The sequence below is a fragment of the Perognathus longimembris genome, chromosome 15 (assembly GCF_023159225.1).
Source record: "Perognathus longimembris pacificus isolate PPM17 chromosome 15, ASM2315922v1, whole genome shotgun sequence".
NCBI classification, from domain to species: Eukaryota; Metazoa; Chordata; class Mammalia; order Rodentia; family Heteromyidae; genus Perognathus; species Perognathus longimembris.
In genome coordinates, this window is record NC_063175.1 from 59,027,312 (window position 1) to 59,044,230 (window position 16,919).

At 38.7% G+C, this 16,919-nt stretch overlaps 1 protein-coding gene and 1 long non-coding RNA gene across 9 annotated transcripts in view; both read left to right on the forward strand.

Moving 5' to 3' along the window:
* The window catches only part of Atp9b (ATPase phospholipid transporting 9B (putative)), a 182,445-nt gene that overhangs the window by 41,355 nt on the left and 124,171 nt on the right, over nucleotides 1–16,919 (forward strand). For 5 of the 8 annotated variants that reach the window (XR_007213409.1, XM_048363532.1, XM_048363525.1 and 2 more), the window contains exons 6-8: nucleotides 2,368–2,426; nucleotides 4,231–4,282; nucleotides 14,649–14,758. Coding sequence is in view for 7 of the 8 variants with exons in the window: in XM_048363532.1 (XP_048219489.1) it covers nucleotides 2,368–2,426; nucleotides 4,231–4,282; nucleotides 14,649–14,758 (221 nt within the window). In the remaining variant the exon portion in view is untranslated. The remainder of the gene's footprint in view (nucleotides 1–2,367; nucleotides 2,427–4,230; nucleotides 4,283–14,648; nucleotides 14,759–16,919) is intronic. The other 3 variants (XM_048363526.1, XM_048363531.1, XM_048363529.1) reach the window with 1 other exon arrangement.
* LOC125364096 lies at nucleotides 12,500–14,250 on the forward strand. The gene is made up of 2 exons (XR_007213410.1): nucleotides 12,500–13,377; nucleotides 13,428–14,250. It is a non-coding gene; the product is annotated as an uncharacterized LOC125364096 (long non-coding RNA).

Below are 16,919 nucleotides of genomic sequence, written 5' to 3' on the forward strand. Positions count from 1 at the left end.
GTGGCAGAGTGCTAGCCTTGAGCAAAAGGAAGCCAGGGACAGTGCTCAGGCCCTGAGTCCAAGGCCCAGGACTGGCCAAAAAAAAAAAAAAAAAGGCTATTAAATAAATATATGCCATGTTTGTCAACATATTACAGAATAATCAGTGTCTGGAAGATGTAAAATCTTGTTAAAGGACTTAAAAATTAAAATGTTTTCTGTGTTTCAAAGTATTTTAGACTTATTTACTCTATTTTGTCTCAAGACTGCAGGTGTTTCTCTTCTCAAAGGTATATTACAAAGAAAGTGAAAAGGTAGAAGGAAATGAAAGTTGATTAGATAGCTAGGAGAGATTGTGCAATTGTTAGACAACACAAGAATTCTGTGAAGTAGTGCTCAGGGAGCCTGAGATCAGTGCAGCATCTTTATTGTCTGATACTCGGCTATAGCAGCAATAGTAAGAGCAGAGATCTAAAGCTTGAAGGGACCATAACCATAATTAAAACAGACATTCTTTTGAGTTTTCAGGCTCTGTATAGGCATATGTTTATCAGTTATAGAACTGTGTTAAGATTTGTTTCATACAACACTTAAAGAACATTGATATACTTTGGATAATAAACGAGCTCCACTCCTATGGGTCTCTAATTGAAGATCATGGCAAATATAACTGTAATAAAAAAACAAGTCTTTAGAAAAATGATACTCATGAAGACCTAGTTGCTTTCAGAGGTATTTAGGAAAAAAGGTTTTATAATAAATTGGAGATATGGGGCTGGGAATGTGGCCTAGTGGTAGAGTGCTTGCCTCGCATACATGAAGCCCTGGGTTCGATTCCTCAACACCACATACACAGAAAAAGCCAGAAGTGGCGCTGTACCTCGAGGTAGAGTGCTAGCCTTGAGCAAAAAGAAGGTACTGAGTTCAAGTCCCAGGACTGACAAAAAAAAAGTTGGAGATGTGTTTAAAAGACAGTAAATGGCTGTAGTATTAATTTTTGATAAAGTAATATGAAAGTTACCTCTGGTTCTGTTAGCTATGAGAATAAACGATATGTAAAAGGCACAAATGAACATTTTCACATGTTAAAACAGTGGTTACAAAAATGTACAAACAGACCCAAAAAAGTTTTGATTTTCCTAACGGAATGAGATAGAGGGAAGGAGAGAAGGCTAAGACAGAGGAGGAAGGAATAATTTGTCTAAGTTTTGTCTGTTAAAAACTTAACCTGTTCTGTCATATTGCATATGATATTTAAGCATATGTTGTGAATTTATACATTGTTTCAAAGATGACTACTGTACATCATGTATTATTTAGATAACATAAGGATTTACTCAATACATTACATAGAAAAATCTTGTAGAAATAAAGCTTTAGGTACTAGTTTTCAGATCTTTTGGTGTTAGCAATGCTACTAGCAGAGGATGATTATATGTATGATTTACATTATTTCTTTTTTGTGAGTTTTGTATCAGTCAATGCTATCCACTTTAATTTAGGTAATTTTTTTTTTTTTTTTTTTTGGCCAGTCCTGGGCCTTGGACTCAGGGCCTGAGCACTGTCCCTGGCTTCTTTTTGCTCAAGGCTAGCACTCTGCCACTTGAGCCGCAGCACCACTTCTGGCCATTTTCTGTATCTGTGGTGCTGGGGAATCGAACCGAGGGCTTCATGTATATGAGGCAAGCGCTCTTGCCACTAGGCCATATCCCCAGCCCCTAATTTAGGTAATTTTGTATCTCCATATTATCCAATTTTAGTCATGTAATTCTTTTAAAAGAATATTCCCCTGGGGCTGGGAATATGGCTTAGTGGTAGAGTGCTGCCTATATGCATGAAGCCCTGGGTGTGATTCCTCTGTACCACATACACAGAGAAAGCCTGGAGTGGTACTGTGGCTCAAGTGGTAGATAGAGCACTAGCCTCGAGCAAAAGAAGCTCTGGGACAATGCTCAGGCCCTGAGATCAAGCTCAGGACTGACTGGAAAAAAAGAAACAAGGAAAAAGTAATAATGTTCCTGATCATTGGTAACTTGGAAGAGAACCAAAACACTAACCAAATATGGGGAAACCTTCCAGATGGAATCTCTTTTGTCCTCTTTTAGTGAGGCACTTAATATTTTTGCTTGGTAGTTTACTAAAGTGATGAATTATGAGTGACACAAATTATGAGTCTAAAAGTCACTACATGGCTGGTACTACTAGTTTTTATAAACTTACATGAACTTATCTCTGGTTCTGTTAGCTGTCAGAAAAAAACCTGAAAAAGTCACAAATTACATTTTTGCCCTAGAGTTATTGTTAAAGTAATTACTTGGGAATTAAAAGATGATCTCTGGTGTGCTATTGTTTCCTTGAGCTGATTATACTTCTTTTTTTTTTTTTAAGGTAAAGTGCAAGTTAAGAGTTCAGACATACAAGTTGGAGACCTCATCATAGTGGAAAAGGTTGATGAATTTTTTTCATATATATATTTATATAGATAGATATACACATGTATATACATCACCCATTCACATTTAGCCTGATTTGAAAGGAGTTTGAGATCAAGATTTTAAATCCTGATATGTTTGTACAAAATTTGTTGTACTTGAATAAAAATACACATTTTGTATATTCTGTCTTTTGCTAAAGTATATTTCATTGTATGTAGATAAAATTATATTTTGTTCAAAATAAGGTACTGCTTAGTGTTGCATCAGAATTATTTCCTTTGACAACAGAATTGTGTAAGAATGTATTAGTAATACCTACTTCATTTTCTGGAGCTTACTTGTACAGGTAGCTGTATAGTATACAGATTAACATATTTATATATTTATATATAGTATATCTAATTTATCTATAGTAAATATATGTATACTTGCATATAGTATACATCATTACGGACTTAAACATTTGAAGAAGATAAAGTGAATGGGAGTAAATAGAAAAGCCAAGCCTTACTCATTCATTTTCCTTTTGTAGTTTTCAGCTAGGGTCTCACTTTTTGCTTGGGCTACCCTTGGACCATGATCTTCCTACATGCCTCCCATGATGTGAATCATTATACTCAAATTGATTTTTGAGATGAGGAATTCACTTTTTGCTCAGGCTGGCCTTGAATCTAAATGTTACTGATCTCTGCCTTTGGGGCAGCTGGTGTTACAGTTCTTTTTTTTTTGGCCAGTCCTGGGCCTTGGACTCAGGGCCTGAGCACTGTCCCTGGCTTCTTCCTGCTCAAGGCTAGCACTCTGCCACCTGAGCCACAGCTCCCCTTCTGGCCGTTTTCCATATATGTGGTGCTGGGGAATCGAACCAAGAGCTTCATGTGTAGGAGGCAAGCACTCTTGCCACTAGGCCATATTCCCAGCCCCTGGTGTTACAGTTCTTGACAAAACAAAAATATGTGAAGTATTTTTTTCAGTTATGTGCTTTTTATTTTTATTTATTAATTTTTCCTTCAGGTTTTCTAGCTGGGTAGTCTTAGTAGCAATGATAATAATAGTGATTTGTAAAAGTTTTTACATGTTACAGGTTACTTTTGAATTGCTTCCTTTTTTGTCTCATGAAAGCATAGAACACATTTGTGATGCGCTTTTTTTTTTGCCTAACCTCACATTTATTTCTTCATGCTTGTTTACTATGTTATTGGTGATATTCTCTTTTTTTGTGGTTGACCTTGGACAACCCTGTCCTCATTTTCCAGAGTCTTTTGGTAGACAAGACAGGATACTTTTTTTTTCCCTATTTTTGCTGGTGATGGAACTTGAACTCAGAGCCTCAAGCTCTCATTAGGCTTTTTCACTCATAGCCGGTGCTCTACTTGAGTTCTGTCTCCACTTCTAGCTTTTTTGCTGGTTAATTAGAGGTAAGAATCTCTCCTAGACTGGCTCCAAAGTTCAATGATCACATCTTAGTCTCTTGAGCTGCTAGGATTATTTGTGTGTGCCACCATTGCGCAGTTGAGGATGCAGTTTTCGTGAGGCACCAACTGCTGTGTTGTGTATGACTGAGGTGTAGCAGAGTTGTATAACCTGGAATACTTAACACTTTGCATAAATGAAGTGTTTTGTATGTTAGTACTAGATGCCATCCACAAGATTCATCGATGGTCCAACTAAGTATGGATCTAAATATTAAGTTTTCATATGTAAATTTAAAATGTTCAGCAGATTTTTAGTTCAAACCTTTTAGTCGTTTTATTAAGTATTTCTTTCTGATTTGGGATGGAATTGTGTTAATATATGTTAATATTTTATATTTTTGCAGAATCAGAGAATTCCATCTGACATGGTATTTCTTAGAACGTCAGAGAAAGCAGGTATTATTATTTTTATTTCTTTATATTGTTGCTGATTTGTTATTTTGGCACTTTGATTTTTATTTTAAAAGATAAAAAGTAAAATTGTGCCAATGAAAATTTCTCTTTGAATGATAGTATTTTGAATTTAATAATTTAAAAATCATATGTGATTGTTGATCTTTTTAAAAATAACTTTACAGTTTAACATGTCTTCTTTAAACCTTCCAGAACCCATTGTTTTATTTTTTGTCAGTACTGGCTTTTGAACTCAGGGCCTTGAGCTTGCTAGTCACATGCTCTATCACTTGAACTGTGCCTCCAACCCTTCTAGTGGTATTTTCATTCAGATCCATAAGTGAAGACTAGTTCAGTGTTGTTCCTCAAAATTTGACTGTTACTCTGCATTTGCACTTTTATTCATCAATTCAGCAAGCAATTATTTATCACCTGTTTTTTGTACTAAGTGTTGCTTAGGGTTCAAAAGAAATCAAAAGCCAGTTGGAGCTTTTGAATGGGGGCATCTTGGTTTTTATCTGTTTGTGCAAGTCCATAGTAAGGGCAGCGAGTGATTATCCAGGTTCTGTAACAGTGGAAATAGTTGTTAAGGTGTAGAAGAGACAGACAGTTTTGCCTAGGTGAGTTGCTATGGGTTCACAGGAAAAAGCATGCTTAGATGTGCTGAGTTTTCTCTACAGGAACCTCATGGGTCAAGTAGAGAACTTGAGTTGGGAGTTGAGACACATTACTTACTGTCTTTTGGGCCAGTTCCTAGTGATGTGATATGGTAGCAAACCAAGGAACATTCAGAACTCCTTCTGCCCTGCCCTTGTGACTTACTTACTGGTTAAACCGGCCACTCAGCATGTGTATTATTATTATTTGTAGTATGAATACTCTGTAAAGAACAGAGTTGAGCCGGGTGCCAGTGGCTCACACCTGTAATCCTAGCTACTCAGGACCTGGCTGTGATCTCAGGACTACATTTTGAAGCCAGCCAGGGCAAGCAAGTCCAGGAGTCTTATCGCCAATAAGATACTCCAAAAGGAAGCTTAGAGAAACTGCCCAAGCCCTGAGTTCAAGCCCTAGGACTAGTTAAAAAAAAACAGTTGAATTTTGGAGTTGTTGATTTAATTTCTCTCCACTTATAAAGCATATTTTTACTTATTGATTTACTGACTAGGTGGTTGATTTTTTTTGAGGTTTGAACTCAGAGCCTCATACTTGCAAGGTAGATCTTTCTGCCCTGTCTGGCCTCAAACCATGATTCTGTCAATCTCAGTCTCTCAGATAGCTAGGATTACAGACATAAGCCACTGGCACCTGGTTTTTAACAACACATTTTTAAAGGAACATTTGAAGTTATAAGAAAGGGAAAAAGTAATAAACTGTAGTTATAGTTGTTTACTTTATCAGATGAGTCTGTTATCAACAGAAGAGCTCCCTTATCCCTAGGGGACCTAATGGACCTATGGCACTATTTTTCAACTGTCACAGAGACTGGCTAACAGCTTTAACAGCTCTTTTCCTTTCTGGACTTTTCTTTCTTTATTCTTCATTTTTTGTCTCCTTTTCTCCAGCCCTCTCTGCTCCTTTCTTTCTTCCCTTCCTTCCATTCTTCCTTTTCCCCATTATTGTATTATTATTTTTAGTATTATGGCTGCTGCAGTTTTGGGTTTTGAACTTAGTGCTAGTGCTTACTAGGCAGATAGTTTGCCACTTGGGCTTCCAGCCCTTTTGTGCTTTTAGTTATTTTCCAAGTAGAATCTCATAATTTTGCCTGGGATTGGCCTCAGACCTCTGTCCTCTACCTGCAGCCATCCAACTAGCTGGGATTAAGGACGTGAGCCATTTCACCTGGTCTCAAACTAATTTCTTTCCTCTTGGTGACACAGCTTGACTCTCCCTTTCTTGCCATGTCACTGAGATCTCGAGGAGGAAGAAGGCTGAAAAGTCATGAACCCTGGACTTCACTTCTTCCTTAACCTCCTCTTTTTCTGTCCTGCTGCTAGCCAGGAAACTGGAGTAGCCTCGGAAACTGTTTAAGGTATCAGAGCTTTCTTTTCATCATCCTGGCTTCAAATAGCTGTGTGAACTATTTTCCTCGAGGTGCACTACCAAATGGATTTTGTGAGAGAGAAGGGGGAGAGGAGCAAAGAAAGGAAAGAGAGGACAGGGAGAGTAGACTTAATAAACTTACACTAAGTGCTGAAGTTGCATGCGATTTCCTTAACAAGCATCTTACCCGAATTGCTCCTCATTTGGGGAGGCTTCTTACTAATTCTTTGTGCAAGTAGTGTTATTTGGCAATATTGGACTGTAATTTATTTATTTTTTTCCTACTGCAAGTCTTCCTGATAAGAGTATAGTGAGACCATGTGGCATTTTAGCAGTAGGTTTCATTTACAACTGGGTGTGTCTAGTGTAGCTAAGTATGGCCTAGTGCAGACTTGAGGATTCCCTGGGAACTTTTCAAATTAACTCACCCCAGAAAGGCTGATTTCCTTGGCCTTAAACACCTATCAGGACAAATGCTTTTGGTTGTATGTGTAACCCTTCTATGTGTTAGATTTGATTGCTAGTCTTTTCTTTTTGCCTCTATAAGAATATACTGGATGTTACTTTTGGTTTTGGCTTTGCTTTTGTCTGTGCTGTCTTTGCTTTGGCCTCAGAGTAGTACTAGCCCTACGAGTCAGGAAATATTCCTTTTTTCATTTTGGATGAGTATGTGAAGAATTATAATAATTATTATTTTTTGGCAAGTCTTGGGCTTGAACTCAGGGCCTGGGCACTGTCCCTGAGCTGCTTTTGCTCAAGGCTGGCACTCTACCACTGGAGCTATAGCACCACTTCTGGCTTTTTCTCTTTATGTGGTACTAAGGAACCGAACCCAGGGCTTTATGCATGCTAGGCAAGCACTCTACTAGTAAGCCACATTCTCAACCCTATAATTCTTTTATAAATGTTAAGTAGAATTCCCCCAGAAAGGCATCTAGTATACTTTGAGTGTTTAAAAAATTATTATTATTATTACTAATTCAATTTCTTTGTTAGAAACCTATTCAGTAGTCTTTTTTAAAAATTTATTTATTAATTGAACACAAATTTTTTTGACAAGGCGTTGTGCAAAAAGGGTACAGTTACATAGTAGGGCAGTGTGTAGTGTGTACACTTCTTGTGATATCTTACGCCCTGTTTTTCTTTCCCGTCTCTAGGTCAGGTAGACATATATACAATATACAATGTATCAAGAACATATACAGGGGCTGGGGATATGGCCTAGTGGCAAGAGTGCCTGCCTCATATACATGAGGCCCTGGGTTCAATTCCCCAGCACCACATATACAGAAAATGGCCAGAAGTGGCGCTGTGGCTCAAGTGGCAGAGTGCTAGCCTTGAGCAAGAAGAAGCCAGGAACAGTGCTCAGGCCCTGAGTCCAAGCCCCAGGACTGGCAAAAAAAAAAAAAAAAAAAAAAAACATATACAGTAGCCACGTGGCCAAGCCCAAGAAAATTCGCCTTATTCAGTAGTTTTATTTCTTCTTGAGTCAATTTTAATAGTATTGTTTTAGGAATTTCTCCACTTTATCTAGGTTATTTAATTCATTCCATACCATTCTTAGTATTTCTTTACAGTTCTTTTTATAATGATAAGTAGCGGTGTCTCCTCCTTTGATTTTGATTTTAATCATCTGACTCTTATTTCCTTAGTAACCAGCTAAAAATTTGTCATTGCTGCTTACATTTTCAAAAAACTTTTTAAAAATGTTTTTCTCGGTTTTTCCACTTCTACTGCATTCTGTAAGGTTTGGCATGTTGGTTTTTTTAAATTTTCTTACCTCTTAAGAATATTTTATGGGCTGGGGATATGGCCTAGTGGCAAGAGTGCCTGCCTCGGATACATGAGGCCCTAGGTTCGATTCCCCAGCACCACATATACAGAAAACGGCCAGAAGCGGCACTGTGGCTCAAGTGGCAGAGTGCTAGCCTTGAGCGGGAAGAAGCCAGGGACAGTGCTCAGGCCCTGAGTCCAAGGCCCAGGACTGGTCAAAAAAAAAAAATTAAAAAAAAAAAAAAGAATATTTTATGATTTCCTTTATGTCTGTTAGTTATGTTTTGTCACATAGTGCGTCCTTGATGTGTTCTGCATGCTCTGGAACAGAATCTGCATTCCGGGCATCCTGTAGCATTCCTTGTGTCTTCGGTTTCTTTGGTATCTTCTATGTAGTCATCTTTCCTATTGTTGAAAGCCAAGTGGTACAGTTTGCAACTATTTTTGTTGCCATATCTATTTCTCTTTCAATTATGTCACTGTATTTGAGGTTATTTTTTTAGACCACACACCTGTCTTGCCTTAAGTCTACTATGTCGTTGAATGTAAAGTGTATCTTTTGTAAACTGTATATAGTTTCATCTCGATTTTTTTTTTCAATGCAATCTTTTGCTTTTTTTTTGCCTGCTTTCTTTAGGAAAATTTGCAGTGCAACAAAATGCACACAGTTGATATATGCCTCTTAGTAAATATCCACTCTGGTAACTACAGTTGTTTTCCCTGTGTGTACTCTATTCTGTTTTTCTGGTTTTTGAGTTCAGAAGGCTGCAGAGCTCTGCTGAGGAGACCTCACGCAGTTGATGCTCTGTGACCCAGCAGGTTCTCCCTATGACCAAATACTCTTTTTTGTGTGTGTGTGGGGGGGGGCAGTCCTGGGGCTTGAACTCAAGGCCTGAGCACTGTCCCTGGCTTCTTTTTGCTCAAGGCTAGTACTCTGCCAACTTGAGCCACAGCGCCACTTCTGGCCGTTTTCTGTATATGTGGTGCTGGGGAATTGAACCCAGGGCTTCATGTATACGAGGCAAGCACTCTAGCCACTAGGCCACATTCCCAGCCCTGACCAAATACTCTTAAAAGCAGCTTTGTCAGAATTACTGGAGAATTACTTTGCCCCTGTCCATTCACTCTTACTTAGCTTGTCACTCATCTCTGAGCAGAAAGGTTGTTCACATGGTCTCCCAACATCAACTTTCTCAGGGCTCTTCTAAGCATACGGATGTGTATGCTCTGCTTGTTCTTTGAAGAAACGACTCACCTCTTCTAGGGCTTCAGTTATTGTAGTCAGCTAGTTCTGCATCTGGTCTGGTAGAGGTTAGTGGCCATGATCTTAGCGAAGACTTCAGTCATTCTCCACCATTCTTTGGAGGCTTCAATCCACTTCTATTTAGTGTAATTACTGATAAGCAGGATTTGCATCTGATATTTTGTTCTTGGTTCTCTTTCTTACATTTTGTTTGTGTTTGCTGCTACCTGACTTTTTTTGTTTTACATAGAGTTTTAATGTTTTCTGCAGTTCTTGCTAGTATTCTAATCACTGTTGAAGCAGATTTTTTCAGAGGTTTTAACATCATCATCCATAAATACTATTATTTATGTTGAAATTCTTTGTCTTGTTTTCCAGACATATCCAGCATAATAAGTACATTGATAACTTGTGTTTTGGAGATGCTTTTATTGTAATTGTTCTTTCAATAATTTAGGTAGAAATATACATAATATTGAAAATAGTATTGCTAGTATGGAAATATTTTGGGTTAAGTAAAAGGATTGTGTTAGAAGTAAATTAAGAACAACATACAGAACTGTAGAGCTCAAAGATGGTTAGACATAACCTTTTTTTTTTTTTGGCAGTCTTGGGGCTTGAACTCAGGGCCTGGACACTGTTTTTGAGCTCTTTTTGCTGAAGGCCAGCACTCTACCACTTGAGCCACAGCACCACTTTGGCTTTCTCTATTTCTGTGGTACTGAGGAAACGAACTCAGGGTGTCATGTATGTGAGGCAAGCGCTCTACCACTAAGCCACATTTCCAGCAGACATTTTTTTTAGCAAAGGAATCAGAGTGGAGAACCAAATGGGTTGCTTAAAATCTTACATGATTACCAGCAGTTGTGGAAAATTTTCTTCAGCTTCCCAACAACTTTTCACTACATCATTGCCTTGCTATAGTGAGCCAAAGAGAAGGAAAGGAACCCTAAGTTAGGTGAGTGAGTACCCTGCTTGCCCTTAAGCATGAATACAATCTGATTATGGTGTTCTAGAAATGCTATGTCTACCTTGTTTCTCTCTTGTGGTGCTATGATACTCCATGGTGATAGTCATGGACCCCTAGCAGTTACCACCTCGTCCTCAGGAAAATGTCTAGAGCATATTTGTATACATTTTCTTTTTTGTATGGGGTATTTGAGTTTGAACTTACAAATTTGCTCTTGCTTGCAGGTATTGTACTCCTTGAGTCTTGTCCCTAGCTCTTTTTGTTTTTGTTTTGTTTTGTTGTTTGGCCAGTCCTGGGCCTTGGACTCAGGGCCTGAGCACTGTCCCTGGCTTCTTCCCGCTCAAGGCTAGCACTCTGCCACCTGAGCCACAGCGCCCCTTTTGGCCGTTTTCCATATATGTGGTGCTGGAGAATCGAACCAAGAGCTTCATGTGTAGGAGGCAAGCACTCTTGCCACTAGGCCATATTCCCAGCCCCCGCTCTTTTTGTTTTTGATATTTTCAAATAGGGTTTGACATTTTTGCCTGGGTTGACTCAAATCATGAGTATTTGTGCCTCCTGTGTAGTTGGGATGTTAAGTGTGCATCACCATGCCCAGCTTGTTAGTTGAGATGTATCACTAGTATTTCCCAAGACCAGCCTCAAACCCTAGTCCTCCCCATCTCTTCACAAAACCACATCTAGCCTATACTTTTTTTTTGCCAGTGCTGGGGCTTGAACTCCAGGCCTGAGCACTGTCCCTGTCTTCTTCTGCTCAAGGCTAGCACTCTGCCACTTGAGCCACAGCACCACTTCTGGCCATTTTCTGTATATGTGGTGCTGAGGAATCGAACCCAGGTGTATACAAGGCAAGCACTCTTGCCACTAGGCCTTACTCCCAGCCCCTATACTAAATTTTTGATTGTTTAATACTCCTTGGTAGTTACTAATTGCATCTGAGTTGAGAACTTCACTGTTTTTAACCCGAGAGTCTACTGTATTCTTGTTTTGTTGCTCCTTAAAGTTGAATTGTTAAAAAATGTTCCTACTTAAATAAAAATAATAAGAAATCAGATTACCTTTTGTGCTGTTTCTTCTGTTTATAAAATAGATCAGGTGACTTCCAAACTATAAAGTTTGTGTCATGATACTTCTTTCAAATCAAGGATATTCAGTTTTTGAAGTTCTTTTGTGTGATTTCAAATTTCCTTATTGCTTGTTGTTAGAAAATCATGCATGTTTGCAATTTTTTCAATATCTGATAATACTCTTAATATTTTTTGGCTTTTCACTTGCATATTACAATAGACTGTTTCAGCTTGGTCAGCACTGGAGCGTAAGTATGACATGGTGGTCAGGCAGGAATGTCAGGGATAATCAGGATGGCTTCGTGAGTTGGCCCATGGCTCCATTTTGACTATGTATTCATATGGAGTTACTCTATTGAGCCATCAGAGGATTGTTTAGAATGTAAATGAAGCTGTTGATGGATCTGGTGACTGATGGCTTAAATTCCAATTAATCAATTGCTTCATCAGTTTCTTAATTCAGATCAAATATCTCCTGAGTGCACACAGTTCTTTCAGTGCTATTAGGAGAAATTAATGCTTTAGAACTAATTTTCATCAATCTCTTATAAATGCCAATATCTTTTTCACTTGTATCCTAAATGATGACATTGTAGTTTATATGTTTGTGACATATTACAGTACCTCAGTTGCCATCTTTTAGTGGGCCCGGGGGTTGGTAAATGATATTGTCTTCATCCAGGTTGTAGTACTATTCATCTTGCCAGATGGAAATTTTCATTCAGAGACATTAAGTCGTACAAGTGATTTAAAAATTAAGTTTAATGGCCAACGATCTGCTATTACATTTGCAAAGTCAATGTCTGTTTTCCTTTTGTTGGTCAGTCAGTGTGACCCATCCCTTCCAGAGCTGTGCGGCTGTGAGCTCGACAGGCCTCCTAGTGCTACAGGTGACCTGTTCTACTGGGACAGACTTGGCATCACTGTTTGATATGACTCTCCAGCATGACCTAGCTGATCTTAATGTGGTCATTAAACCTACCCTGTTTTGTCAACTTTTGTCAGTTATACAAAATAAAATGAAGTAATAAGAAGTCTGAAATTGGATATCAGCAGAGCAGTTTAATAATTTACTGTTATTGAGCTTCAGCTCACACTAGTTGTATTTCATGCTTTCTGAGAAAAAATTTATTTGATCGGTTCTTGTAAAACAGCCCATTTGTCCCCATTTACATTTTTTAACACCCTGAACCCCAGTCATATCACTTACTAGGAGTTTAATAATATTAACTATACTTAGGCAAAATATGTCATCTTCCTCCTAAATTTTATATATAGCATATAATTAGTTAACATGAAATGTATCTTTTAAAGAAAGGGAGCTACACATTTTGCAATGTTTAATATGCTTACTGAGGTCTTTTAGATATTGGTCTCATTTTGGGAAATGGAGAGTGTTAGAAATTAAAGACATTCTAGAGTCTCACCTGTCATTTAAATTGTAGAAGACACAGAGCAAAGTGGACAGATTAAAATTGGAATTTCTTTGGGCACCAGAGGCTTATGCCTGTAATCTTAAGTATTTAGGAGCCTGAGTTGGACAGGATTGTGGTTCAAAGCCATCTTGGGCAAAAGGTTTGCAAGACACCACCTCTGTCAATTAAAAAAAACAAAACCAACAACGGAGTATAGTGGAATACATCTATCATTGTAGCTTTGTACAAGAAATGCATATAGGAGCATTGTTATTTAGGCCACCCAGAGGTGAATGTGAAAGAAACCCTCTCAAAATTTACCAAAGGAAAATGTAGTAGAATACTTTTCTTAAGGCTCTGAGTTCAAACGTGAGTACTCCCAGTCTTTTTTCTTAAATTGGAAGCGTCACTCAAATGAATTCTCTTTGTGATTAAACATGAATTTGTTATGTTTTATCTGCTTCCATTAATCTTAAGAAGTGTTTTTTTTTTATAGTTTGGAGTAATGGTGTTTTTAGTTCTGTAAAGTGTGTATGATTTTCAGATGAACCTGTCTATACATACAAATATGCTTGTGTACATGTGAAGATGTGTGCACACAAAAAGCATATATATCATAGATATTTATGCACATGTAAAGATGTGTGCATACACAAAGTGCATAGATCAGATACTTGTGCACCCACAGCTACCCACATGAAGATACACAGGGACGTTTAAACAGATGTGCATAAACATTCATGTGGATACATTAAGCTACATAAAGGCACGTGTGTAAATAATACATATGTAGATATATATGCAGACACGTGTAAACACAGGGTGCACACACTACATGTAGACTGACACAAGGAACCATACATATAAACAGATAGCAAACACAGAGATACATTGTGTACACAGCTACTTACATATAGATGCACATTAAAAATCTCGTGTGTACACACACACACACACACACGTATACACACTCCTTCACCTTTTCCTTCCTCTCCTCTTCCGTTGTTCTTACCTAAAAGGTAGGGCTTTGTATATAATGCTCTGTACCTTGTTTTCTTCCCATAGTAGGATACTGAGATCTGCATTTATCTTGTTTCTTGCTTTTTTTTATTGTTGCATGTACAGCTTTATTCAGCTGATTCTCCAATCATCTTTCCTTAACCTTTTGTTGTTGTAAACATGTATTGCATATGTCACTTTGTGTATTTGCTATTCTATCTGTAGAATAGATCCTAAAAGGGATGTTGTGGCATGGTCTGAGGGTAAATAGATTTTTGTACTTTGATATTTTTTTCATATTTGGAATCTGTTGTTGCATTTCATTGTAGCTGTACCTTTATTTCAATACATGTTGTATTGTAAATGTAACAGTTTTTTTAGCAAGCTAATATTACTTGGAGTTTTTTAATGTATATTTTGTTATTATCAATTCATATTAAAAGTAAAAATGATCCATGTAGCTTTAAAAAAAGAGTTAATATTATTAGGCAAGGCTAATTATTAGAGCTAGGAGTGTAGCTCAGTTTCTCTTGTTTACCTGAAGCTCTGGGTTCAGTCCCCATTACCACAGAAATACATGCATGTGCATGTGTGTGTGCACGCGCATGCGCACATACACAGCACATAAAAACCTTTAATAGGCAAGAGCACCAGATAGAATATAAATGGCTAAAAAAACTTAATGACTATGTCTTTTTCCCAGACTTGTTGAGTCAAATAGTATTATCTAAAATGAAGGCCTGTAAATTCTTTGTTCTGGAAACCTTCTACTGAGATGTGCTTTGACAGCACTTGTACCTCAGAAGAAACTTCTCCCATGCAGTTGTTCCAGAGTGGTGACATTTTCTCCTCTGCCTTCAAGGTTCATGTTTTATTAGAACGGACCAGCTAGATGGTGAGACTGACTGGAAGCTGAAGGTGGCGGTGAGCTGCACACAACGGCTGCCAGCTCTGGGGGTGAGCACTTTCAAGATCATGCACCCCTTTTATTCTTTAGCAGTAGTATCTGGGTGATAAGGATGTTTCTGTTGACACTTGATAACTTGTTTAATGTATTGAAGATAGCCTGTATCATTTCTTTATTCCTTAGGAAGGGTCATTTAAAATGATGCCAAAATAACTTCTGTGTTTCCCAGGTCATAATCTGTTTTAGGTAGTTTTGAATGGTCCTATTGGCTTGATACTTTCTCAAGCTGAGGAGAGATTAGATAAATCAATCCCCTGTTGGCTAGCTGACTCATTCCCTAGCTGTGTGAAATATGGCAGCTATTCCTGCCCTGATGCAACCATTAAGGTATTGGTTTGGGAGAGTTGGAGCCAATTTTAGTCCTGGGTCTTGCCCTCCCCTCCCCTTCTCCATTCCCTGCTGCAATTAAGGCCATTTGGTGTTTACTTTGCTTTTGTTTACATGTAATGTTGATCTCAATGTGAGAAACTCTGTCTTTTATGATTTTCTGGTATTTTGTGGATGGTAAAGGAAGACAGATTGAGTAACATTTGCTCAAGCAGTGTTGGTCAAGGGAAGGAGGGTGAGTTGCTCTATCTGGTTGTGTTAGGGCAGAGATAGCTGCCCTATTGCGCACAGCTGTAATTATTAAGGACAGTAGGAGTCTCTTCATTCTTCTTTGTGCTAGACTTTTTGGAGGTGAAGTATATTTGGCATGTTGAGGACTTGGAGATGGTTTGTTTAGTCAGGCATTTCAGTGTGGCCCATATTTCAGGTAGTTCCTGAGTTAGAATTTATTCCCTATATGTTCTGTATCTTTGTTAAGTAGGTGCTCTAATACTTGAGCCACACACATACCCAACACTTTTTGCTTTGGTTGTTTTTGAGATAGGGTCTGGAATTTATGCTTGGGAACCCGGACCACTGTCCTCCTATTTATTTATGCTTTCTGCATAGCTGGATGACAGGTGAGTACTGCTGTGTGTAGCTTTTTGTTGACCTTTGCTAGTTCATGTTGGTGTTTGCCACTTGAAAATTATATGTAGATGTGTGTATAGTATAAAACCAGATATATGCAAATATGCAGCCTCCCTTTAGTTTTTCCTGTCTTGGACACAGAAATATTTTTCTCTTTAAGTGTGTGTGTGTGTGTGTGTGTGTGTGTGTGTGTGTGTGTGTGTGATAGGGCTTGCTAGGCTGGGGGTTACACTCAGAGCCTTGCTCATGCTAGGCAAGTGTTCTATACTGAGCCACATCCTAGCCTATTCTGTGTGTGTCTCCTGTACATTGTCACCCTCTGTCCCCAGGTCAGAAGTTTATTTTGAAAATTGTCTGAGCCATCATCACCCAGCTAGCTTGATCTTCTTAAGTCTTGTTCTTAAATTTCATTAGTGTGAGTCAAGGTCCTATGTACTTTAATACTTAGTCTTACTACTAGGGGAGGCCATGCTTCCTCTGGCTCTTTGGCAATCCACTACACTCCTTAGGTGTTCAAAGGTACCTCTCAACACTGACTAGTCAAAACAGCAAGGCATGGTGGTGCACCTCTCAACTCTGACTAGTCAAAACAGCAAGGCATAGTGGTGCATACCTGTATCCTCTGATACTCTGGAAGTAAGGAGGAACAGTGTTTGAAGCCAGCCAGGCTAGAAGTTAGACACACACCTCCATCTCAGCAGACAACGTTGTATATGTTTCTATGTCTGTGATCCCAGCAGCACCAGGAGGTAAAGGTAGGAGATTCATGGTCTAGAGCAGGTCTCAGGCAAAAACATGAGACCCTATCTGAAAAATCATGTCCAAAAAAGGCTTGGGGGTATGGTTTGAGTGGTAGAATATCTCCCTCACAAGTCCAAGTCATTGAGTTTAAATCTCATTACTGCCAAAAAACAAAACAAAACCAAAAAAAAAACAACGGAACCCTATTCTCTTCCTATTCCTGCAGCCTCTGGGACTGCAGCTTCTGTAGATCTGGGCCAGGCCATATAGAGTGTTGGCATCACAAACAGATGCTGGTTGAGTCCTCTGGATTTCTGCAGCTTTTTGCCAGGTTTATCCAGGCAGGTGCAAGTACAGCAAGTCAGTTTCCATGAGCTCTGGTCTTCCTCTCCTGAGCTCAGAGCATGTGTCTGCCGTCCTGTCCTGTGAGGTATTCATTTTGGGACAGGAATGGCCAGGATGGTCACA